Genomic DNA, 25,980 nt, shown 5'->3' with positions numbered 1-25,980 from the left:
ACTAGCTGTAGGCTACACAACCATCCACTGACTCTTACTATTTTACTACCCCTCAGTTCTTACTACACACTCACATCACTCAATATTTTTCCTATGCTGAACTTGAAACATTTGAGGAACCCAGAACTTATATCCCTGATGATTTTTTAAAATAACCTTCTCAGACTTAGTCTTGAATACATTTTATCTGAGCAGGAAAGCCCATAGTCATGGAGAATAACTTAGCATACTAGAGATGATTGAGAAAAGAATGACCAATAGGGAATAGGTACCCATGATAAATAAGAAGGTGCTAAGAGAGCACCTAGCTTCTCCAATGAACCCAGGTCACTTGGCCTAAATGAGCTACATCATAAGATAGTGAAAGCGTTGGCAAACATAATTGGTAAGACTTGTCATTAGCATTTGAAAGAGCATGGAAAACAAGAGAGGTACCACAGGATTGGAGAAAGGCAAATGTCTAAATTTTTAAAAAGGGGGTGGGGTGGAAGAGATCAGTCTGCAAGCGATAGAGCCAGTAAGCTTCATTTTGATTCCCAAGAAAATTCCTCATTGTATCATTCCTAATTGTATCATAATTGTAATTGTGATTTCAAAGAGCCAGCATGGTTTCATCAAAACAGGTCATGCCAGACTAATGTCCTTTCTTTTATTTTTTTGCAAGATCGCTAAACTAGATATGGAAATAACCATAAATTTAGTTTGCTTGCTATATTTTAGAAATTTTTAAATAAAATATTGAATATTATTTTTATGGAGAAGGTGGAGAGCTATGGATTGATTACACAATAATACAGTCAGATGGATTCAGAACTGGCGGGGGGGGGGGGAGTGGGCAGACTCAAAAAGTAATTGTTAATGATTCAGTGTCAGCGAACCACGAAGTCCACAGTGGAGTACCCCAGGGATCTATACTTGGCCTTCTATTGTTTAACTTTTTAATCAGTGACTTAGTTAAAGACATAGGTAGGTAGGGAGAGAGAGAGAAAGAGAGAGAGAGAGAGAGAGAGAGAGAGAGAGAGAGAGAGAGAGAGATAGCATGCTTCTCAAATTTACAGATGATTTAGAGCTTAGTGGGATAACTAACACATATACGATTTTGACAGCCTAGAACTTCGGGCTAAATACAGTAAGATGAAATTCAGTAGGGATACCTATAGAATCTTAACAAAAAATCAGCTTTACAATTGCAATATAAGGGTGGCATATTTCGATAGTAGTTATTCTGAATAAGATCTGGAGTTTTAGCTTAGAGTTAGCAGTGTAATATTGCAGCCAAAAAGCTCATGTGTTGTTAGACTGTGTTCAAAGAGGTACAGCCTTTAAAAATACAGAGGTAATAGTTCCATTGTACTCCACTGTACTTTCATCAGATCACATCTGGAGTGTCGTGTTCAGTTCTGGCATCACAACTTAAGAGGACTATTAAATAGTATTCAAAAAAAGAAATTTACACATTAATTTTGTTGCATATTTAAAAGGAATAACAAGTTGTACACAGTAGATTTACAGTTTCATGTGCAATCATCTTTTTTATTATAGTGTTATGGAAATTCTTGCTTTATTCCATAAATTAAAAATAAAATATATTTTTTAAAAATATATAAATATATTATTGGAAAGTGTCCAGGAAAGGGCAGCCAGGATGATGAAGGGCATTAAGTCCAGGTTGTATAAGGATGGGCTGAAGAAACTGCGTGTATTTAGTATGCAGAAAAGAGGACTCAAGGGAGAGTTATGTTAGCTATCAATCAAGTATTTGAAGGGTTATTGTGGAAGAGGGATTAGACTTGTTTCATCTGACCCCAAAGGGCAGAACCAAGAAGCGATGGATAGAAGATGCAGAGTCCAACTTAAGCTTGAGGTCAGGAAAACTTCGTAACAATTAGAGCTGTCCCAAGGGATGGGCTTCCTGGAAAAGCAGTCGGTTTCTCCTCCTTGGAGGTCTTCAGGCAGAGGCTAAATGAACAGTTACCAAGCATTTGTTAAGCATTGTAATGGAGTGATGAAAAAATAAATAACTAGATACATGAAAGGGGCGTGTGTGTGTGTGCGTGTGTGTGTGTGTGTGTGTGTGTGTGTGTGTGTGTGTGTGTGTTAGTGGAGAAGACCCTAGCAGCTAGGGTACTGGGAAAGGGCTCGAAGAAAATGGGACGTGAGCTGAGTCTTCAAGAAGCCAGAGAAACTAGGAAGCAGAATTTAGGAGGAGAACATTTCAGGCACGAGGAGAAAACCAATGCAAAGGCAGAGCGCTGAGAAATGGAATGTCACACGTGAGAAATAGCAAGCAAGCCAGTATAGCTGGATCAGAGACTATATGGTAGGGAGTAAAGTATAAGAAGACCGGAAAGGGACTGCTTGTTACATATGTTATAGTAGGAATTCCTCTCATGAATGGATTGGACTAAAGGGCCACTGAGGTTCCTTCCAACTCTCAAAATTCTGTGATTCTCTGATTCTGAGTAATTTAGTAGATGCTTAATAAATGCTTTTTGATTAATTGATTGAGAGACCCAGGGAACATAGTGCTTTTATTTACTACGACAAAGGAAGATGGAGACCAAGGAACACAACAAGAGGTGCTGTCTAGCTGGGATAAGCTTCAGAGTATGGAGTTTGGACAATTTAATCTTCTTGTACCTTGATTTTTCATTTTGGAAATTGGGCTGATTATCACATCTGACCTCACAGAGGTCTTAGGAGTAAGCTTGAATCAGTTATTATAAAGCTTCCTTTCCCTTCCCCCCCCTACCGCCCTAGGATAATAAGCATTATTAGTATGGTTGGTAATAATAAATACATTTAGCAGACTACCAGAGATCACTTAACGATGGGCTTCTTCTAGGGCAGGGTTTTTAGCTTGGGGCTCTATGGTCTTTCAAGGATGGATTTCATACCCCCAGATAGATTTTAGAGGAGTCTGTGAACTTGGATAGGAAAAAAAATTGTATCTTTATTTTCAGTAACCTTACTGATATTTAGCATCTCCTTCAATTAAGAATTTTTAAAAAGTTATTCTGAGAAGGGATCTGTAGGCTATACCTGACTGCCAAAAGAGGAGACCATGATACAAAAAAAGTTAAGAACCCCTGCTGTAAGGTCTCTCTCTGCTTCTAGAAATTTAACATACTATTAACAACAATTCATATTTGTAGGACACTTAAAATTTTACAAAGTGCTTCCATCACAGCAATCCCATGAAGTTGGTAGTGCAAATATTATTATCCCCATTTTTCAGATGAAGAAAACTGAGGTTTGAAGAGGGTGAATGATTTTCCTCTGGTCACATAGCTAGTAAATAATTGAGCCAGGATTCTGGGCCAAGTTCAAGCATCCTTTCACAACACCATGCCGCTGCTCATATTGAGACATTAAGACGTCAGAATCTAGTATGCAGCAGTGGCCTTGTATTCTATGTCTGGGTGAATTTTAAGAAGGTGAACATTTTTTAAGATAGCATCTGGGAGGGAAAAAGAGGAGGGTTTGTTTAAAAGTTCATATTTTTTTCTCTTTCTCAGCTGAACTGGAGTTCGTCCAGATCATTATCATCATTGTGGTGATCACGGTGATGGTCGTGGTTATCATTTGCTTGTTGAATCACTACAAGCTCTCAACACGATCCTTCATCAATCGGCAGAGTCAAAACAGGAGGCAAGAAGACACCTTGCAGCCGGTAAGTCCAGACTTCCAGATCCATTTTAATCATATATGCAGACAATATGTTTGGGGGGCTGTTTTTAGGAATTCAAAATAGTAAAATATCAATTCCAGGGGGCTATCCAACCTCAGCATTCTATGTTTATTACACTTTGGTTATCTATAGTCTATTTTGTTGTTATGTTCAGTTTTGTGATGTTCCCAAGGAATAAATACAAGGTTTGTTTGGTGGAAATAAGGACGTTGAGATTGGATGAGGTATTGGAGGTGGAAGCTCCCTTCCCTCTCTGAAATTTGGTGATTCTGTCACAGTAGATATGTCTAAATTATTAATATTTGGATTAGTAAAGCCTAAATGTTTCAAGCAATAACATAAGGACATTTATTTCAAGGATGAAGCTAGAACTTGGAGACAAATGCCCAGGGTGCCTGCCTCAGGCAGGGTATATCACAGAGAGCCTAAGGGAAAGTTGAAGAATAGACCTTAGCAATGTCAACAAGTTACCCTTGAGTTTCTAATTGCCTTCCATCCTCTAGCACATGGAGCATCCACCTTCTGTTCCACATCAAGCTGTTAGAATGGTGAAGGATCAAATGATAATAATAAAGCACTAAACAGGTGCAGTTTTTTTAAAGCCTATGGCCAATCTTTGAAATAAGCGGACAGCACTTTGTCGAACAGCGGTAAAGACTGATATTCTTGGATTTTTCAAATGTAACCAAAAGTAACTGACCTATGGATTGAACCTCTGATACAACTAAGAGTAGAATCCAAAGGAACTCCATATGGGCAACATCCACAGGAACTTAACCAGCAGCATGTCAACAAAGAAGCATTAAATGGCTGAATCTTATGGATTTGTCTGTGGAAACAGAGGAGTATAAGATGTCAGATCAGCTCATTGTCATGAGAAATTACAAAAGGATTATCCTTGAAGAGCCTAGACTTAGTGATCAATGTTCATTATGCAAAAAAAGAGGGTCCACTATATGGTACATCATTCCAGTAAAAATATAATTCCTACTGAATACTTGGCATTAGCAAGACATGACCTGGTGGTAAGAATAATACATCAGATGTTTGCTGTCATTTATATAGTCTTTTAATGTTTTCAAAGTATTTTACATATATTGCTGTTTGAGCCTCGCAATATCGCTTAGAGTTAGGTACTGTTATCTCCATTTTACAGATAAGAAAACTGAGGCCTAAAGAAGATTAAACATAGGGGACACATGATAGGTGCCTTCAGATATTTGAAAATGTTCATATAAGAGTGAATAAGTATAGATTTATTCTTTGTGGCCTGAAGGGTACAACTAGTGCCAACGATTCCAAGTTTTAGAGAGGAACAATAAAGCAAGACTTGGTAAAAATTAGAATTACCCAAAATAGAGATAGGCTGCTTTTGTAAGGCACCAATTTCCCTGTTACATAACTATTAAGGCAGAATAAATGTCCATTTAGTATGGATATCTTAGCAGGGATTCATTCATCATGCAAAGAGTTGAGCTCTTTGATCACTAAAGGTCCCTTCCAGCTCTTAAAAGACAAAGCAGTCTTGGACCTCCAGGAGTTTACATTCTACTTTACCCGTGAATTTTGACTCCTACCTCCTTCTCACAACTTGTCATGGGAAATTTAGGGGAGGATCATCATGGTTCATCTGTCTGTATTCTACATTGCTCAAAGAATATTTATGAAAACTCGTTTCATGTAGTATTAGTACCAGAGTCTTAAAAGTTCATTTCTACTCCAAGCTTCTTTACCTGTTGTAAAGTAATAGTTTTGAAATGTTCTTCCTGAAAAGAATGGATTGTTTTTAAAAGCCCCTGTCTAGAGAGATGTCTCATGGTCTCACTTGCGTTTCTCCTACTTCTTTGACACGAAAGGAAATCTGACTGCTCTGGACCTTGTCTTGGGTAAAACATTATCAAAATGATGGTTTTTCATTTGAAGTATCATCATGTTGTATATGTAGTCATATACTTGGACTTTTTCATCAGGAAAACCTGGATTCAAATCCCATCTCAGAGTTTCACTACCCATGTGACCTTGGATAAATCCCTTACCTTCACTGTGCCTCAGTTTCCTCATAGGTGAAATAAAGGAATTATACTCAAAGACTTCTAAGATTCCAGCTCTAAATCTATATTCCTATGACCTTAAAGGTGTTCTGTGGTCTCTGAAACACCATATTATTTTCCCTCCATCAAAGTCTCCTTCCAATGCCTTTCCATATCCCTCGGTTCTCAAAGGCTGTACAAGTGAAGCACAAACTTTGATATATCCTACCAACCCAGAGAGCCTTGATGGAGAAGTCCAATGACAGACATTGTTACCAAAAGATGAGTCTAGTTAAGTGTAATCAGATGATTTTTTTTTTCTGTCATAGAATCGCTTAATGAAGGGAAAGAGTGTAGAGCTCCTCCCAGGTCTTCTACTTAAGGAGGAAACCCAAGGCAACCACCTCATAATTCCCTACACCCGAGTTCACCATGCCCCTGGTCAGATGCCCTTCTCCCTCCCACCCTGTTCCCCTAGTCCCCACCCTCCTTCCCACCCTTTTCAGCTTCTTTTTATGTATTGACTCTCCCCATTAGATTGTGAGCTGCTTGAGGATAGGGATTGTTTTTTGTCTTTCTTTGTATTCCCAGTGCTTAGCACAGTTCCTGTTACATAGTAGGTACTTATTAAATGTTTATATTGCTTGACTGAAAATTATTTATTAAGTAAAGCCTGGACAGATTGTATTCTGCTCTAGAGAAGGGAGTATCCATACCAATGAAATAATGGATCTTTGAATTATTGAAGGGTAGTTTGATTTTTTTTGACATTGTTATTATATGAAACCATATAGCTCTTTGTCTTTGTCATAATCACCAACAAACAATTGTTGAGTATCTGCAGATTAAATGTACTGAACAGAGTGCTATAAGGCGCTGGCAAGCTTGGTTAGAATTCAGTGGTTCTCAGATTTTTTGGTTTCAGGACCCCTATACACTCTACAAAATTATTGACAACTCCCAAGACCTTTTGTTTATGTGGGTGATGTGTATTGATATTTACCATCTTAGAAATTAAACTGATACATTTAGAAGTATTTATTAATTAATTTTAAATAACCATAATAAATACATTATATGTGAACATATTTTTATGAGAAATATTTTGTTTTCTAAAACAGAAAAAGAATGAAAAGCTGGCATTGTTTTACATATTTTTGCAATTTTAATGACTAGCTTTATAGAAGAGAGCTAGAGTCTCTTATCTGATACTGCATTCAGTCTGTTGCAATATGTTATTTTGGTTGAAGAAAATCCAGCCTCACACATAATGTAGTTAGAAAAAAGAGGAGTATTTTAATAAACAATGTCTTAGTATTAGTATAAAAAATAGTTTTGACCTTGTGAACCCCCTGAAATGGTCTCAGGGATCCCCAAAAGTCCATGGAACACACTCTGAGAATTACAGTCCTGTGAAGAAATGAAATACACAAGCAAATCTTAAGTATATTCACACTGATGGAGAAGCTCGGTAGATGGATAATTTTTTTAAATGTTATTACACTTATATATTGGTACACTAGTTCTTTCAGAAATTAATTGTATTTCAAACAGACACCAAAGCCATGTTATGGCGATCATTTACAGAAATCATACACAAAGTGTAATGTGACAACCCCCATCTTACCTTCCTGCTCACATTTCTTCCTTACTTATGATTCAAAAAGTCTAAGAAGTGATGTTTTTGCATACAAAATAATAGCCTAAATTGAGTTATGTAGTTCACAGCATCCCTGAGTTCAGGAATGTGCTAAATATTTTCGTTTCAAAGGTCATCTTCTTTACTGAAAAGGCAATTAGGCAATGAATTTTGCCAAATAAGCCTTTATCATATCTTCTCTTCAATTTGTTTGAAAAGACTGTATTTGTGCAATTGTGTAAGAATATAGTATCCTAGAGATGCAGGCTTTCTATTGTATCTGTGAGTATCCTATGCATTGTATTTATAAGGTCATAGAATTAGAGTTGGAAGGAACCTTAAGGATTATATAGTCAGAGGCCCTCTTTTGACAGATGGGGAAACAGGATCCAAGAGGTAAAGTGATTTGACCAAGATTAAATAGTAAGTGTTAGTACCAGGGGATAGTTCAATGTCCTTTGACTCCAAAGCATTTGACTCTTCCCATTGCCTCATATGTCACCATTGTCTTTTTTGAGTGACACCAAAGGCTGGCCCTGAGCTGGTGATTTCCTTAAACAGCAAAATTGAATACAGCTGGCCTTCAACTTAGGAATGGGCCATATTCCCAAAGTTTGTTTGAAAACAACAACAAAATTTTCATTAGAAACAGTATTATAAATGGTTTTTAATATTCCCAGGCAGGATCATAAAAGCCTATATAGTTAGTAAGCATTTGAGTGCCTACACAGTTCTAGGAACTGGGGACAGAAAGGAAACTTCCTAGCGAGGTGAACAAAAAAAGTACATATTATAAAAATAGAAAAAATTGATGCTAAATGATTTGGGGAAGGTGGAGGATACACTAGCAGCTGGGAGAATCAAGAAACGCTTCATATGGAAGGGAGTATTTGAGCTGAGTCTGAGGGAACCTTGGAATTCTAAAAAGTCCATGCAAAGGCATGGAATGCCTAGTAGATGGAGTGTTCTGTATGAGGAGCAGCAAGGCATCCAAAGGGAATACAAAGATGAAAATGAAACACCCTGCCCAAGATGAACTTCTATAGAAGAGCTGGATATAGGGAAATTGCACTTGACAGTGCGTGTAGGGGGGTCATATATAATAAAGCTGGAAAGGTAGGTGGGAGCCAGATGATAAAAAGCTTTAAATGCCAAACATGATGGTTTGTCTTTGATCTAGAGGTTATAGTGAGCCATGGAAATTTATTGACTAGTGTTTATTAAATAATAAATGCTTTAGCTGATTTCTAAGTCCTAAGGGTAGTAGGCCATGAACTCCAAGGGGAAGAAGGATAAAACAAGATAAGGCTTCTTTTTATGAGCACACAACTATCTTTAGGCTAAGTTTTGAAGTAGGTAAAGGTTGTCTTTTAGTGCCCTTCCATTCTATGTCTTGGCTCCTTCCTCACTTCCTGATACCCAGACTTTCTTAGCCCCCAGAAACCTAGGACCTGAGGCTCAGGAAAGCCTAGAAAGGCTTAGGGGCATTCATCCATTCATGCATGCAACATTTTTTAAACACCAACTGTGTGCCAGGCATTATGTTAAGTGCTGGAAATACAAAGGAGCTTATTTTCTACTGACTGGATGTACCATGTACATAGATAAGTATATACAAGATAAGTCATAGAGTGGGTGAGTAATAACAGCTGGATAGAAGCAGAAATGCTTCCTTATCCAAGGTGACACCGGAACTGAGTCTTAAAGGAAGCTAAGGATTCTAAGAGGTAAAGGTCAGGAAGGAGTGCATTACAGGCCTAGGAAACAGAATGTGTAAAGACAGATGGCATATCTTGGGTCAGTTTGGCCGAAATGTAAAATATTTCATATTAGGGAATTAATATGAAATAAGGCAGGAAAGATAGATTAAAATCAGATTGGAGAGGGCCTTAAATGCCAGGCTGAGGAGTTTATATTTTGTCTGTCGATTAATGTGTTCATGGAGACACTATATTCCCACAAGGTTTAGGATTAAAAGAGACCTTCCCTTATTGAGAAGAATTATCTTTATTTGTATTTCCCCAGTGTTCACATCATGGTGTAGAGCCTTTACTTTTAGCATCATCTTCAGAGTTTTCCCCAAACTAGCAATCTTGGATAAGGGTCAAATCCCATTAATGAGTATGAATTTTCTAATAACTGAGATTGTCCCATGGTGATGATGAAGTTCAGAACTCAAATGTACAACGTACAGTGACAGTTTCACAATTCTGCTTTGGCACCAAAAAAAAAAAAACCCATACCCCCCACAACTCTAATGATACTTTTTCAACTCAATTCATATAGGCCAGACCAGCTGTTTTAAAATAGCTGTTATCCTATTGTGGGTCAAAGTTTACTGGCAGTTATAACTTAGGAAAAACAAAAAGGAAAAATCTTCAGTGGATAGTTATAATGATAGATATAAGTAGCCTTAATTTGGCCCTGTGCTCTAAACAGCTTTATTCAACCAAAAAAAATCCTAGATGAGCCTCAACAAAAGGCCTATGCTAATAGTCCTTCTCTCAGCCCTGTGGGACCCCTCCCTGCTTACCAAGTTCATTATATGGTTTTGGTTTTCCCTCTATCCAAGTCCCAGTGATTCCGGGTTAAACCATACCAGATAATTTAGGAAGTCAGAGCAAAAGTCATTTAATTAAACCAGAATATAAAGTACATAACTAGTTGTTGAATCAGATTATAAACATTCCACAATTAACCCCTTACTCTATTCCTAACATGGGTGTGGGGGAGAGGCACAGTCATATCACTCAACTCAAGTTGTTAGAGATTAGAATTTTACCAGTCTTTGCTTAGTTATTTCCCTTTCATCATTGATAAAGAAACAAAATACATGAACCAATTTGGCACCTCTCGGAATCCCTTTCCACAAATTGTGCATGTTCATTCACATCAGACAGGCTCCTGCCATCCCTGTCCACATTCACAGCAAGGTCTAGACATGACTACTGTTTGTGGCTCTCTCATTCCCCTGCCTGCATCTTCCAGCCATCACTACCTGCATTTTACCAGCCCCATGAGACTCTTGTAGCCTCTTTTAAACTGCACATGCTGAAAGCAGTCCTACTCAGTCTGGGTGTGCCCTGGATAATGTTGCCATTCTTTATGCAAAGCCTTCTGGGAAATGTAGTACAAAGATTTTCCACCAGATATCATGGCTCTTTTTTCACCCCAAACCTTATAGGAAAATGGAAACCATCCATCCACATAGAACTTTTACTACATATCCTAGAAGCAGTAGGGAGCTCAGGAAAGCTGTAGAGATCACCAAGGGAGAGTATAGAGAGTATCTATGCCCACTTGATGTTCCATGCTCTGGTTTTACTTGACTCCCCTCCTGACCTCTTCGCCCTTCGCTTCTCTTGCCATTTAAAATTCCCATTAAGTCAGCTATTAAGAAAGCATTCTGACTAAGCTATTAAGATTCCAAAGCTTCATTCTCCCAGAGCTGTGTGCTTTTTAAAAAGAGGATTTTTGTTTACTTCTAGGGGCAGACTGGTCTAGTTGAAGGAGCACTGATTTGGAAAATAAGCTCCGGATGGGAGACCTAACTCTCATGCTCACGAGCTTTGTGGTTCTAAACAAGTCATTTGTGCTCTCTGAACCTCAGTGTCCTCATCTGTAAAGTAGGGGTCATAATACTTATACTTCAAAAGTTGTTATGGAGAATATATTCAATTCAACAAACAGCTATTAAAAGGTCTGCCGTGCATAAAAGCACTGTGTTAAATTGTGTATAGGGAATAGGGAAATCATTCCTGCCCCAGAGGAGCTCATACTGTACTAGTGGGGACATTAATGATAATAGTGAATTATCAGATTAATGTGTATTTGGTAGAATTAAAGTATAGTGCAGTAAAGAAGGAGCCTGGACTTGGAGTAAAGAGATACCTGGGTTTAAATGCTTTTGTCTTCTGAACTTGGGGCAAGTCACCTTATCTCTTGGCCTCAGTTTACCTGTGTGTAAAATGGGGATAATTATACCTGTAATCCCTACCTCTGAAGGTAACTGTGAGGCTCAAATGAGATAAAGTGTATAAAATACATTACAGACCTTTAAAGCATTAGCTGTTATTAAAGTGAAGTTTTTAAAAAAATCTTAGCAATGCAATAGAAAGCTATATTTGGGCAGGGAGGTGCCACAATGTAGACAAGCCAGCCTGCCTGTAAGTCTGCCCATGAGGTCAAGCTCCCCAAAGCTGCTTCTGCTTTCCCTTCCCTTACTTTTAAACATGCAGATTCTCTAAAAACTGTAATACTTTCTCTGCACGTCCATCCCATTGACTTTATTTTGGCTGGCACAGAGGCCATTCATTAGTAGGGCATTTTCTGGACCCCCTTGCCTAGCACCAGGGGTAGGGGGATATAGTAAAGAGGGGAATCTCAGTCATCTGCGGCCATTCATCTGTATGAGTCATTTGGAAGTTCAAGGGATTGCAGTGTATCAGGAAATTTGAGGATGAGGAACAGTGGGAATCCTTTCTCTTCTCTAACATCATAATAGCTAGCAATGAAAAAGCACTTTAAGGTTTACAAAGTACTTTATAAATATTATCTCAATTTACGCTCACAACAACCCTGGGAGTTAGGTGCTATTTTTCCATTTTATAGAAGAGGAAACTGAGGCAAGCAGAGATTAAGTAACTTGCCCAGAGCGGCAAGTAAGTGTCTGAGGCCAGATCTGAACTCCAGTCTTCCTGATTCCAGGGCCAATGCCCTTACCACTGTGCTACCTGGATGCCTTCTGATATCATTTCCTATATTTCTGTTGTTGTTTGTCCTTCATTCTAGAAAAGGACTGATGACATCAAGAAGGTGACGTCATAACTGGCAAGTGAATTGGATTTAAGTGAGGCAGAGCCGTACAAAGTCACCAGCCTCGCTTTTTCCTCCAGAGTCATCTGGGTCTAGTAGTGAGTTATTGAGCAGGGTAACTGGCAGAGGCCCTGGATACAGTGGGAGACTTTGGCCCTTCTAAGCTAAGATCTTTCCCAGGTCTCATTTTGTCTACTATTGCTTGAAAAAGAGAAATGAAGACACCACAGAGCAGTGCCAAACTATCCATAACTTCCCCCTTCCACTTCTCTTTGAGTAGGCTGGTGACTTTTGACTCCCCTATTTTGGGTGACTGAAGAAAACTTGTTTAGACAAGTAGCTAAGATTCCGTTAAGGATTTTTTTTTTCAATTTTGAGAAGCCAGAGCTTGATGGTAATTTGCTTTCATGAGGCTCCCTCATGGTGTTGGGAGAGCTAATGAAATAATGTCTGGAAAGATTCTCTTCCATTTCTTGGAGGAAAGATGCTCACTGAGCAACAGGTAAATGAATATACCTTTGCTGTTGGATATTGAAGTTTCTCTTGCCCTGATCTGTGCTAATCAGCTTTCCCTTACAGAGGTTCCCAAAGTGGGTGATACTGCCCTGTGGGGGTGCTAGGACTATCCAGGGGGTTGGTCGTAGCCTCAGGTGCAATTGAGAGACTTCAAATAAAAATAAGGGGGCAGTGGAAGCATTAGGAAGGAGGAGAAGTTTTGAAAACCTGTTCAGACATGTTTCATCTGTTGTGTAACAGAATTAAATTCTTAGTCATTACATTATTTTGCAAGTAAACACACAAAATGCAAGTTATAACCTATCAGTGGTCAAGTCCTCTGACAGGTCTTAACAAGCACATGTTGGCCGGCAAACATGTCAGGCCTTGTCAGGAAGGCCAGCATACATTGGCAGGAATATGTGCATATAATGACTTGTTTACGATACAACACTATATGGTTACATGACGCGATACTGCATCATCAAAATTTCAATGCAGGAAAAAACCCACGAATTTACAATAAATTATTAAATTTAAGATGTCATTTTTAAAATATATATATATATATATATTTTTTTTTTAAAATGATACAAATTTAAAAATAAACATTAAAGGGTTAAAGAAAGTAGATTTCCAGGGGGGGACACTGAGTAAATTTTTTTAAAAAGGGGGTGGTAGGCCAAAAAAGTTTGGGAACCTCTGCCTTATACCAAGCCAGGGCTGGACTGAAACCTGACAACTGGTCTTAGAACTTACGATTGAAACATTGCAAGCGCATGGTGCCCCCTCCTGGGCAAGCTGAGGAAATGGAATGTTATTGAGGGAGGCCGCTTCACTTTTCTTCTCAAGCAGAGCAGGTCTACACAGCCTCATTCTAGTTCAGGACTCCTTCTTGGACTTATATATGGAACCAGTTTGGGGTCATCTCTAGTCGTCCTGATCTATATCTTCCCACTGGATCCAGACAGCTACAGAGGAGAGAATGTGGCTGGTGACCTTGCACAGCCCTCCCTCACTTAAATCCAGTTCACTTGGAAGTCATGCATCACCTTCCTGATGTCCTGGTCCTGTTCGAGAATGAAGGACAAACAACAACAGCAATATGGAGCCAGTGAAGCTGCCGGTAGAAGCTATGAAAGATGAGCCCCAAATAACACCACCTGCCTGTTTACAACTAACTTGGATAACAGGACGGTACCTGTTACCACTTTTCAGTCATTTAATTTGACACTGTTAGTTGTGACTCTCAGGCTGTCGCTGAAAAGGCAACAGCCAGAACTTATATTTAGGGAAATGTAAATTCTAAAAAGCATTCTTTTAGACGAAGTTAGAGGTATAGAAGAAGTGTGTGACTAAAAGGACTTGGGCCAATCTAGAGGGAGAAAATCAAGAGCATGGATCAAGCTTTAAAGCTGGGAAGGACCTTAGAGGCCATCTGATACAACTGTATCAGCTTATAGATGGGAAAACCAAGTCCCAGGGTAGTGAAGTAATTTGCACAAAGTCACAGGGTAATAAGAAGTGAAGTCTGGATTTAAATGCAGGGCCTCTGTCTCCTGGTCCACTACACTTTCCATAATACCACTTGGGAAGAGCTGTATTCCAATTCTCCTTCAGATACTTAGTACCTGGGGATGAGTCACATCTAACCTCTCTAAGCTTGGTTTTCTTCATCTATAAAACAAGGGAGATGGACCAGTGATCTCTAAGATGCCTACCAGCTATAAATTTATTTATTAATCCTATGATCCTATGCCACTGGTCCAATAATAACCTCTGTGAGGTTTTTACCCATGAGAAACAAGAAAAAGAAGATTGGAGTGAGGAAAATCACATCTGTGGAGCATGAAAATAGCCATATCTACATTTGCACTTGAAAAGGTCCATTTCTAAAGATAGGGGAGATAAGGATTAAGGTCTGAGGTGGTCACATTTGTTCCTTTCTCTTCTTTCTCCCATAGTTTTTTGCCCCCATTTTGTTCCCTCTTCTGCCCCCTTTCCCTTTCTACCAGTGTTAAGGTGAAGGTTAGAAGAGCTCTGTGCACTGTCTCTGCCCCCAGGCCCATTTCCTAGCAGTGGTAATCCCTTTCCAGAATGCCATAGGAGGGATATAGCAGTGAAGGCACAGGCTGTGATTGGACCCAGCATCCCTGCTTCCAGACTCAGCAGGAGGCCAAGCTGCTAGAACCAGTCAGCTTTCATTAGTGTGCACATTGATAATGCCCGTCTGGTACTCTGAGATACAGTTCCAGGAAAGCCCTGTGAGGAGAGTATTGTACTGTCCCTGAATTTAGTGGTCAGAAAAAACATTTCTGGATGAAAGTGAAAAATAGCAATCCAGGGCTAAATTAAATTACAAGAAAAATAAATGTTTAATGCTGAAGAGGAATGGATGGCTCAGTGATTTAACTTGTGGTGCATGGGTTCTTTTGTTAGTTTATATTTGTTTTCCAGTGCATTAATTTATTAGATTCCTGAACTTTGAGACTGTCCAGCTTTCTCTTTATTGCTTTGTATCCTCAAGGAGTTATTCTTACCCCACCTCCAATAACAGACTTGAATATTCCATTTGTAATCTTGGGAGATATATGCATTCCTGATTGGAGTGCTTTATGCCAGGGCTCTAATGTGGGTGATGCATGGCATGATGAACATTCTTTTCTTTCCCATCGTCCCATCCCACCCTGGGCCCCTGGCCCTCAGGCAGGTAGCTAGGTGGTGCAAGGGTAGAATTGAAGGAAGAGGTGACTTGGACTTAGCGACTGGGGAAGGAGGATGGTCTAATTGTGGGGGATAAGTGTAGGAACGTAGAGCTAGAGCTTTGCAATATAAAAGTAGTTCCCTCAACCTTTTCATCTTTAAGAGTTACCACAGTGGTCAAATACACAGCACAACCTCATTTCATACTGCTGGTGATAAAAAAGGGAGCAGGGCAGAATGCAAGGGTACAGCTTGTATGTTTTTTCACAGAAGATAAGAGGGTTATCCTTTACCTAGGAGAAATAATTGATGATGGTGGATGAATACAGTGATGATTAACAATTATAGTAATAACCATTAATAAGATATTTTGTTGTTATTCAGTCGTGTCTAACTTTTCATGACCCCCATTTAGGGTTTTCTTGACAAAGATAGTGGAGTGGTTTGCCATTTCCTTCTCCAACTTATTTTTAAAGATGAGGAAACTGAGGCAAATAGGATTAAGTGGTTTGCCATGGATCACACAGCTTGTCAGTGTCTGAGGCCAAATTTGAACTCAAGTCTTCCTTACTCCAGGCCCAGCACTCTATCCACTGTGTCACTTAGCTGCCCTAACTAAATATTATTATACGTTAGATAATACCACATCTTTGTATAGTGCTTTACTATTCAAACCATTTTCACATACATTACCTAGTTGGATCTTCATGACAATCCTATGAGATAGGTAAGAAAGGCATTAGCATCCTCATTCTACAAAAGAGGAAATGCACCCAGAAATGTGAATTGACTTACCCAAGGTCATTGTTGTTCAGTCATTTCAGTTGTGTCTGACTCTTCATGACCCCGTCTGGGGTTTTCTTAGCAAAGATACTGGAGTTGGCTTGCCATTTCCTCCTCCAGCTCATTGTAGAGATGAATAAACTGAGACGAACCACTGCTCAATTTCACACAGCTAGCAAGTGTCTGAGACTGGATTTGAATTCAGGAAGGTGAGTTTTCCCGATTCCAAGTCCGGCTCTCAATCCATTGTTCCACCTAGTTGACTTATTCAGGGTCACACAATGTATAAATTATAGTCCCAGATCTCAGACCACTTTGGATTTCAAGTTCAGAGTTCCTTGATGGTATAAATGAGATAATAATTATAAAGTAGTTAACACATTAATAGGAATGTATCTGTAGAGCCCATATCAGATTGCATGCCGTCTTGGGGGGAGAAAATTTAAAATTTATGGAAGTGAATGTTGAAAACTAAAAATAAATGAATTGATTTTTTAAAAAGAATATAAAAGTGACTATTCGGTGGAGAATGTGTGGGACATGCCTGGATCCTAGACATTTCCTGATATTCTGGCTGGAGTGAAGAACTTCCCAAGGAGTTCTAAGCTTGTGAGCATAAGGCACCAGAAATGGTACCTCAGGCCATTCCCATGTGTATTCCATGGGATGGTCACTGTTAAAACTGAAATGGGGCCTTTCAAAAAGTTTTAAAACCACATTTTGATGTTTCAATGTTGTTCTCTTAAGTAATTAAAAAGAACATACAATCCAAAAAAAAAAGTACTTAACACAGTGCCAGGCACATAGTAGGTGCTTTATAAATGTTGTTGTTATCATTATTGTTATTACCACCTTATGAGAACAAACAATGCACTTACATTCTAATTTGAATCATAGTTATTTTTATATGTCTTCTCCACACATCCACGTTATGAACTCCTTGAGGGCAGGGGCTATGTCTTTTTTTCATTTTTGTATCCCTAGAGTAGGGGTTCTTAACCAGGGTCCATGAACTTTTAAAAAAAAAATTTGTTAACTGTTTCAGCATAATTGATTTCCATTGTAATCCTGTATTTCTTATTTTATTTTCTTTTTAAATTATTCTGAGAATGGGTCCAAACGTGACACTAAACTGAGTCCATGACACAGAAAGCGTTAAAGACTCTTACCTTAAAGTCCCCCGTGATGCCTTGAATATGATAGGCACTTAATGATTCTTTGCTGAATTAAAGTGAATTGAATCACAGCCTTGCTTAACTATTTCCTTGCAATAATGGGAAAAGCACAATACTTGTTGCCTTGGCTCTTCTCTTTACTAGTTTTGTGATTTGAGATGTCACAACTTTTTTGAGCCTTAGTTTCTTCTCCTGTACTTTGAGAATGATAGTATCTGCCTTACTTGCGTCTAAAGGTGTGTAAGGATCAAATGTAACCATGTATATAAAGCACTCTGTAGACCCTAAAACAACATAAAAAGTATGGCTATGGTTATCTGTTCTTATTACTTGAATTGAAGCATCTTACTTGATTGAAGTTTTTTAGAGGTATCTGAAGTAGTAGAAAGAATGCTGGCTTTGGAGACAAGAGATCTAAATGATAATCTTGACTTTATCATAAGTTGCTATATACTGTCCTGGACAAGTCACTTAACTTTTCTGGGCCTCGCTTTTCTCAGCTGTAAAATTAATAATTTGAACTGGGAGAAGGTCCCTTCCATAGCTCTAGAGTTCTCTGATTTTATATGCTACTTACTTGATTTTAAATGTTAATTTTTATGAAATATATTTTAATCACTTAAATAATTTCTTTGTAGCAACCTTGCAGAGAGATAGCAAATTAGACCAATATTTGTTCCAAGGTACTTGGGTAATAAATTATAGAAACCAATTGTATTCGGTGTTCCTTTTGGCAATTTGTTACTTATAGTAACCTTAAATTTCTTAATTGGCTATTCACTCCTTGAATGTTGGAGAAGAGAATGACCAGGACAGCAGGAGTCTTTGAGCCATATCCCCAAAAAAGAATTGGTTGAAGCAATTGGAAATGTTTAGTATGGAGAAGAAAATACTTAAGAGGTACGTGGGCAGTACCTTCAAATATATGAAGAACTGTCTTGTGGAAGAGACATCACATCTATTCTGCTGGGTAGTAGAGGGCAGAATGGGGACCAGTGTATGGAAACTACAAGGGGGTAGACTTTAGTTCAGCATGAACAGTTCATGCGATTAGATACAGCTGAAAATTTAAAAGGGCTGCCTTGGCAGGTAGTGAGTTCTCCTTCACTGGAGATTTTAATTCAGAGGTTGGATGACCACTTGTTAGGAATATTGTAGAAGACATTCAAACCTTAGGACCTGGTTGGCCTAGGAAACTTCAGAGATCTTTTCCAGTAATCTGTTTCTATGAATTTGTTAAACAGTCAGACAAATGGTGAGATAATTGAGCATTTATTAAGCACCTATTTCATTTTAGGCTTCCTACTAAAATACAACAGAGAATAGAGCAATCTCTACTCTCAGAAAGCTTAAATAGATTAGTAGGAGTGCTATTGGGTGCTTTCTACCTGTTGGAAACAGAAGGCATTTCATTCATGCATTTGGATAAGGGACCAACTTATTAAGCCTCTTTTTCTTAGTGCCTATTTATAATTGAATGATATATATTAGTAGAGAAATGGAAGCATCTCATGGTTTAATGGAAAGGATATATGTTTAGGAGTCAAGACCTGGGACCTAGTCCTGGCTCTATCACTAACTAGCTATGTGACTATGAAGACATAAAGTTTGTGCCTTTGTTTCCCAGTGTACAAATTGGGGATAATTATGCTTATCCTACTTCTCTCACTGGCTTGTCCTGAGACTTAGTCAATCAATCAATCAATAAACATTTATTAAGTGTCTATTATCTGCCAGGCACAGTGCCAGATGCTGGGGTATAATTTCAAAGAATGAACAATGTCTATTCTCATCGAGTTTATTTTCTAAATGAGATAATAAATGTGCAAGTGCTAGGAAATGTATAAATCTCAATAAAATACAAAATACTATTATTTTTAGTCTTGATAGCACAATTATGGTCTATGGTATTATTGGGATCCTGAGCAAACAAGGGTCCAACCTCAGAATTAAGATTTTTAGCACAGTTCTCTGCACATTGTAAGTAATATTTTTTTAATTTATACAAAAATTCAATCAGGAGAAATTCATACCTAGAATTCAGTGAAAGCACTATGCTAGAGGGCTCCATGCCCTTCCCTTGTGAAGGAAGATTTCTGCTTTAGTGGAATTTGAGGCTTTAGTCACATGACCTGGGATGGGTTAAGTAGATCATTTCCAAAACTATTGGTTATCTCTGTTCATCCAGTTGGATTACTTCATTATTTCATGAGCCACTGAAGTTGCATTCCCAGGAGCCATGTGCAGAAATATATCCATGCCAGCTGCCCTTAATTTACTTAACTATAAACATTAAGCACAGATTTTTACTTAATCATATGTGAGTTGTCTTTCTTTTCAGTTGGGCAAGAGGCTTGCATGTAATCGGGGCCATCCAGCAAATCTCCATCTTCTAAATGGGATATCCACAAAGGATTAGGGCCTAATTGAAGCACTTGGAGAGGCATAATTTTAACTCAGTGTCTCCCTTTGAATGACAGAGAGGGGGGGTTAAGTGCTCTGATAGTTCAACTGAAGGGAGTTTCTCTTTTTATTCTATACAGAGTTTCATCTGAATGGTAGGTAGGTGAGGGACCATTGTATATATAGTGTTAAATGACTAATTGGTTAACATGTTTATCAGAATTGCATATCGAAATTAATTGTTCCCTTTAAAGTAGACAGACCAGGAAGATTATCGCGTCCTTTTCTCAAAATATTTTTAGAACTCATCTTTTGGAATTGTCCTCAGAACCTCTTCTTTTGGCTCTTTGGTTTGCAAATATTGGTTGTAAATCTCCATTCTTGGGAGATAAATTTGATTATTGGAAACATCCAAAAATCACTCAGAGCTCATTGGAGCTGACTCAAAAATAATTTTTCAGCAATAAAAGGAAGGTTTGAAGGAACTGGTGACATATAGATTGAAGAAAAGGGGACCAGAGAAAAGGAGAGGAATAGTTTTGTGCAATGAACCTAGGCCTAGTGCTGGTCACAGGACCTGAGTTAGAATCCTGCATCTACTGTGTACTACCTGTGTGACTTTGAGCAAGTCACTTAACATCTCAACTTTAGTTTCTTCATCTGTAAAATAAGGAAGTTGGACCATGTGACCTCTAAGGTCTCCTCCAGCTCTAAATAGTTCTAGATCTGTAATCCTATGAGCATAATAATTTAATCTGATATGATCACCATTTTTAAAGAGTTGAAGGTTTGTGTTACCTGAAACTAGTTGTTCACTCCTTCAGTAGCATCCTACCCCTTGTGACTTCATGGACTGTTATGTAGCACACCAGGCTCTTCTAATCCTCCACTATTTTTTAAAATCTGTCCAAATTCGTATTCATTGTTTCCATAACACTATTTATTCCTCTCATCCTCTTCTGTCCCCTTTTCCTTTTGCCTTCAATCTTTTCCAACTTCAGGGGCTTTTCCAATAAGTCCCGTCTTCTCATTATGTGGCCAAAATATTTAAGCTTCAGCTTCAGTATTTGACCTTCCAACAAATAGTCTGAATTAATTTCTTTAAGTGTTGTTTGATTTGATCTCTTTTCTGTCCAAGGGACTCTCAAAAGTCTTCTCCAGCACCACAATTTGAAAGCATTGATTGTGAGGCACTCAGCTTTCCTTATAGTCCAACTCTCACAACCACACATTGCTACTGGAAAAACCATAGCTTTGACTATATAGACCTTTGTCCTCAAGGTGGTGTCTCTGCTTTTTAGTATGCTGCCCAGATTTGCCATAGCTTTCTTTCCAAGGAGCAAGTGTCTTTTAATTTCATGGCTGCAGTCACTGTTTGCAGTGATCCTTGAGCCCAAGAATGTAAAATCTGACACTGCTTCCATTTCTTCTCCTTCTGTTTGCCAGGAAATGATGGGCCAGTTGCCAAGATCTTAGTTTTTTGGATGTTAAACTTTAAGCCAGCTTTTACACTCTCCTCTTTCACTCTCATCAAGAGGCTTTTAAATTCCTCTTCACTTTCTGCCATCACAGTGGTATCGTCTACATATCTGACATTGTTGGTATTTCTCCCATCAACCTTATTCCAGTTTTGATTCATCCAGCTTGGCATTTTAGCCTAATGTACTCTGCATATAAGTTAAATAAATAAGGTGACAATATACAGCCTTGTTCTGTTCCTTTTCCAATCTTAAACCAATCAGCTATTCCATTTTCAGTTCTAACTATTGCTTCTTGGCCCATGTACAGGTTCCTCAGGAGACAAGCAAGATGATCTGGTATTCTCATCTCTTTGAGGTCTTGCCACATTTTGTTGTAATCGACACAGTCAAAAGCTTTAGTGTAGTCAGTGAAGCAGAAGTAGATTTTTTTTCTTCTGAAACTCCCTTGCTTTCTCCATAATCCAGCAAATGTTGGCAATTTGGTCTCTAGTTCCTTTGCCTCTTTTAAAAAGGGTGAAAAAAGCAGTACTAGGGTATAATCTCAAAAATGATCAAATGATATTTGCTTGAATCCAAGGCAAACCGTTAAGCATCAAAATAATACAAGTCTATATTCCAACCACTGATGCAAAGGAAGCCAAAGTTGATCAATTCTATGAAGACCTATAACATCTTATAGAAATAACATTTTAAAAAAAAAGATGTCACATTCCTCATAAGGAACTGGAATGCCAAAGTAGGAAATCAAAAGATAATTGGAATAGCAGTTGGAATAGCAATAGGCAAGTTTGGCTTTGGAGTAAAAAATGAAACCTGAAAAGAGAGATTGGACCCCAAATGGAGTCACAAAGAGTTGGACACGACTGAAAATGACTCAACAAGAACAACACTTGACCCAGGAGGACACACCTGTGACAAAGGATAGAAGTTGTAGGGAGGCATATTCCAGCTAGCTATGAAGCTGAAAGGTTGATTAAAAAAAAAAAAAGCTTGACATAAAGCCTTCAATGGGTTGAAATAGGCCTCCCAGTCACTTCTACCTTTCACCCTGGTTTTGCCCTCTGGAGCCAAGCAGGATCCATTAAGGAGTGAACTGTTCATTTGGAAGCTAAAATGACTCCCTGTTGAGGCTATTTGAGAAGAGATTCATGCTTTAGTAGTGGTCTAAGTCAGTGCTGTAAAACTCAAATAGAAAAACAGGTCACAAAACTATACAAAAGGATCCGGATCTCTGCCCACATAGAAAACCTACGTGGTCATATTATCAGTGTTCTATTGCATTTTCCTTTATTTTGTTAAATAGTTTTCAATTTCTTTTTAATCTAATTTGGGTTGCCAGGCCTAAATGATTTCCGAGGTCCCTTTCTCTCTCCCTCCTCTTCTCTCTGCTTCCTCGCCGCCTTTCTTCTTCTCTTCCCGCCCCCCCCCACTATATCTGTATATGTGTGCGTACATTATACGTATATAATGTACACACACATATATGTATACGTATATAAACAATTTGATCAGTTTACTTTTATAAAAATGTCATTTTAAGCTTAAATATTTTGAGCTAAAAGTTGCATTTTCCTGCTTAATTTCTATGCCTATAAACATCCAGATTAACGTGTATTTCATTAGAAATATAAGGAATTGCCTTGCTTTTCTCTTCATCCCATCAGATTTTCTTGCATGCTCTACTACTTCTTTTAAGAGACATATCCTAGATGAAGGTAAATACTGGCTGATGCTTTATTGAAAAAGAGAAGTAAAACTAAGGTATAGAGGTGGAAATAAAGGCTGTTCAAAGAGCCAGCCTCTAAACTCAATCTGTTACTGCCATCTAGAGTTAAAAGGGCAATACTAAAAATAAAATTAAAAAATACAGAAATAGATAAATAAAATGCATGGGAAAGAGAGGTTGTAAGAGAGAAAGAGGGAAATAAGAAGTTCGTAACTTTGGTATAGATGAATTGCTCTAAAAAGCTGTGCTATCTGTGTTTTGAAATGCTCACACCCTGAACAGGTACTTTTATCCTGACTTTGCAGATGAGGAGTCTGGGACTCCAAGGCTAAATAACTCACCCAACAGTCCGACAACTAGGTCAGAGTCTGTGGGGAGTAGGGGGAGTTTTGGGGCAAGTCATTTAACCCCATCTTCTGAGTCTGAATCCTGAACCTTTTCTATACGAAACTGCTTCTCTTAGCCCCCTAGGCTTGCTATTTGCTGAAATAAGAAGCATATGCCCACAGGGTTGTTGTTGCTGCTGGTTTATCTTGTTATAAGAAGTCATTTCAGGATTCAGCTACCAATTTAAAGAGCTTGTTTAAAAAAAAAAACTCCTGAAGAAACTAAGGATGAATTTAAAGCATTTTTTCATATCAATGAACAAGTTACTTTAGCTTGCTGGCCTTAGCTTCTGTCTTTGTAAAAATGAGGCTTTAATATTTTTATAAACTACCACATGTTATGAGGCAAGTGTCAAAGCACCATGGAAACATGAGGTATTAGTCTTCTCTCTACCATTCAGATTATTTCATTCAGACTGTGTGTTCCCTTAGAAAACACAATACAGAATCTTTGTGGAACTCCATTGAATATTTAAAACCATCATGAGTACACCTGAAAATACTTTCTCTTTCCACTGGGTACAACAACAACCTGTGACCTACAGGGTTCCACTGCAGCATCAATTCCCTTTAGTGCTAGATTTGTCACCAACCAAGCTGTTAACTCTTTTCATGATGTTTGAGAATTCCTTCGTACCAAATGAAGAACACCTTAACTATGAGGCCTGAATAGATACAATTATATGGATATTTCATTAATACAAAGTTGTATTAATGAAATTAATTATAAAAATTCAATATACAAAGGAACAAGCAGATTATAAACTTCATTGAGGACAAGGATTATCTTAATTTTTTACCTTTATGTCATTCTCATCACCTAGAACTATACCCTGCCCAAAGTGGTGCTTAATAAATGCTTGTTGCTCGATAAATGAACTCCCATAGGTAGATATCAAACTAGCAGCCAACCAATCGGCCTGCGTTTGACTGAGGTGGCAAGGTGAGAAACCAGTTTTAATCTTGTGTTAACAGAGCTGTAAATAAATGGAAATTTTGAACAAAATAATGAGTTTAATGGAGAGAAAGCATTTTATGCTTTTAATGAAATGGAGAATATTTTCTATGTGAAATACGTTGATACCTTTAAATATTGGTACTTCAGCTAAGAAAATAATGGTCAGAATAACTAAACATAAGATCACAGATTTAGAGATAAAAGAGACCTTAGATGTCATTGAATCTAGCTTCTTCATTTTACAGATGAAGGGATGGAGTTTCGGAAAACACTATTTTATAGGAGTCTGGAAGATTAATTTCATGCATAATAATATTTTATGGATGGGAACTCTTTATGTCTTTAAAAATCTGAAATCAGAAGACCCAAGTTTGAAGTTCAATTCTGCTGTTTACTAGTGTTGTGACCTTGAATAAGTCACTTGGTTTTCACATGACTCAGTTTTTCCATTTGCAGAAATAAATATAAGAATACCTACAGAATCTACTATATAAGATTGTTTTGAAGATCACATTTGATAACGTACACAAATCACTTCATAATCCATAAATTGCTGTAAAAATGTTAGACATGACAGTATCTACCATGTCACATCAGAGTAATAAATACTTAATGAATGAATGAATAACTACCATAAGTTTGCTATGTACAGAACCAGGGACTGAATAATTATACAAACCATCATCCAAATCTCTTTAAGGCTCAGTTTATACTTGAAGCCTTTCCTAAGCTACTCCTTCCTTCAAGTTTTTAATAATCTCTATTTCTCTGAAATTCTTTTATAAGTGTCATAAATTATTTATTTGTACATTATACCCACCCTGACTCCCCATATAAGTTCTTTGATAAAGACTGTTTTGTTTTTGTCTAATACACAGGAGTACTTTGTGTATAATAGGTTAACAGGTGCTTAGTATATTGAAAATAAAAGATGAGCTTTTCCTTATCCTGCCCAGGACCAGGTCTCCATGACACTTCCCTGCCATTTCCAAGCCAGTCCACCTGGATTCTCCCTGGCATGCTTTCCTACTTCCACTTTGCAGTGCTCTTTTATGTGCTGTCTTCCCCTATGAGACTGTGGGCTCCCTGAAGGCAAGGGACTATCTTGCTTCCTTGTATTTGTATTCTCAGGGCTTAGCACAATACCTGGCACATAGTAAGCATTTATTTTGTCATTAATTTGCAAAGGTAGGCCTCTTGCTTTTTCTGAATTATTTTATAATTTAGAAAGGTTTAAGGCAGGCATCTGAAATAAGAGATTTATTAAGCATGAAATTGCTGTGGATATTCCTACAGGGAAAGAAGTTAATTTATATTGAGAGGATGCATGTAGATCTGTGTATTTGCAGAACAGTTTGCCATAATTTGTTACTATTCTCCACAACAAATCCATGAACTCCTTTTTAGTATTATTTTATTTTTATTTCTCAGTTTTCATCTGATTATAACATATAACAATGCAAGCATTAGCCAAGAACATTATAGTTTTCTATTGTTGAGATAAAAATCTGTTGTATGATAACTCTATTGCTTTTTGAATTAATGCCAACATTTAATTAGTTCCTATTCTTCCTTCAAAAATTATTACTAATATTTGACACATGAAGAAGCTGAAACATCTATAAGCTATAGGAAAGAATGCATGGCTTGCTTACTAAAGTCTCTACTGCATCTTGAGGTGGGGGTGAGATGTGC

At 38.0% G+C, this 25,980-nt stretch overlaps 1 protein-coding gene across 3 annotated transcripts in view; it reads left to right on the top strand.

Moving 5' to 3' along the window:
- Positions 1-25,980, top strand: part of LDLRAD4 (low density lipoprotein receptor class A domain containing 4) — a 607,914-nt gene that overhangs the window by 569,862 nt on the left and 12,072 nt on the right. For all 3 annotated transcript variants that reach the window (XM_036740198.1, XM_036740206.1, XM_036740215.1), the window contains one exon: positions 3,519-3,673. In XM_036740198.1, the coding sequence (XP_036596093.1) occupies positions 3,519-3,673 (155 nt within the window). The remainder of the gene's footprint in view (positions 1-3,518; positions 3,674-25,980) is intronic.

This window comes from Trichosurus vulpecula, chromosome 1, assembly GCF_011100635.1.
Source record: "Trichosurus vulpecula isolate mTriVul1 chromosome 1, mTriVul1.pri, whole genome shotgun sequence".
Lineage (NCBI taxonomy): Eukaryota > Metazoa > Chordata > Mammalia > Diprotodontia > Phalangeridae > Trichosurus > Trichosurus vulpecula.
This window is presented reverse-complemented; position numbering and strand designations above follow the sequence as displayed.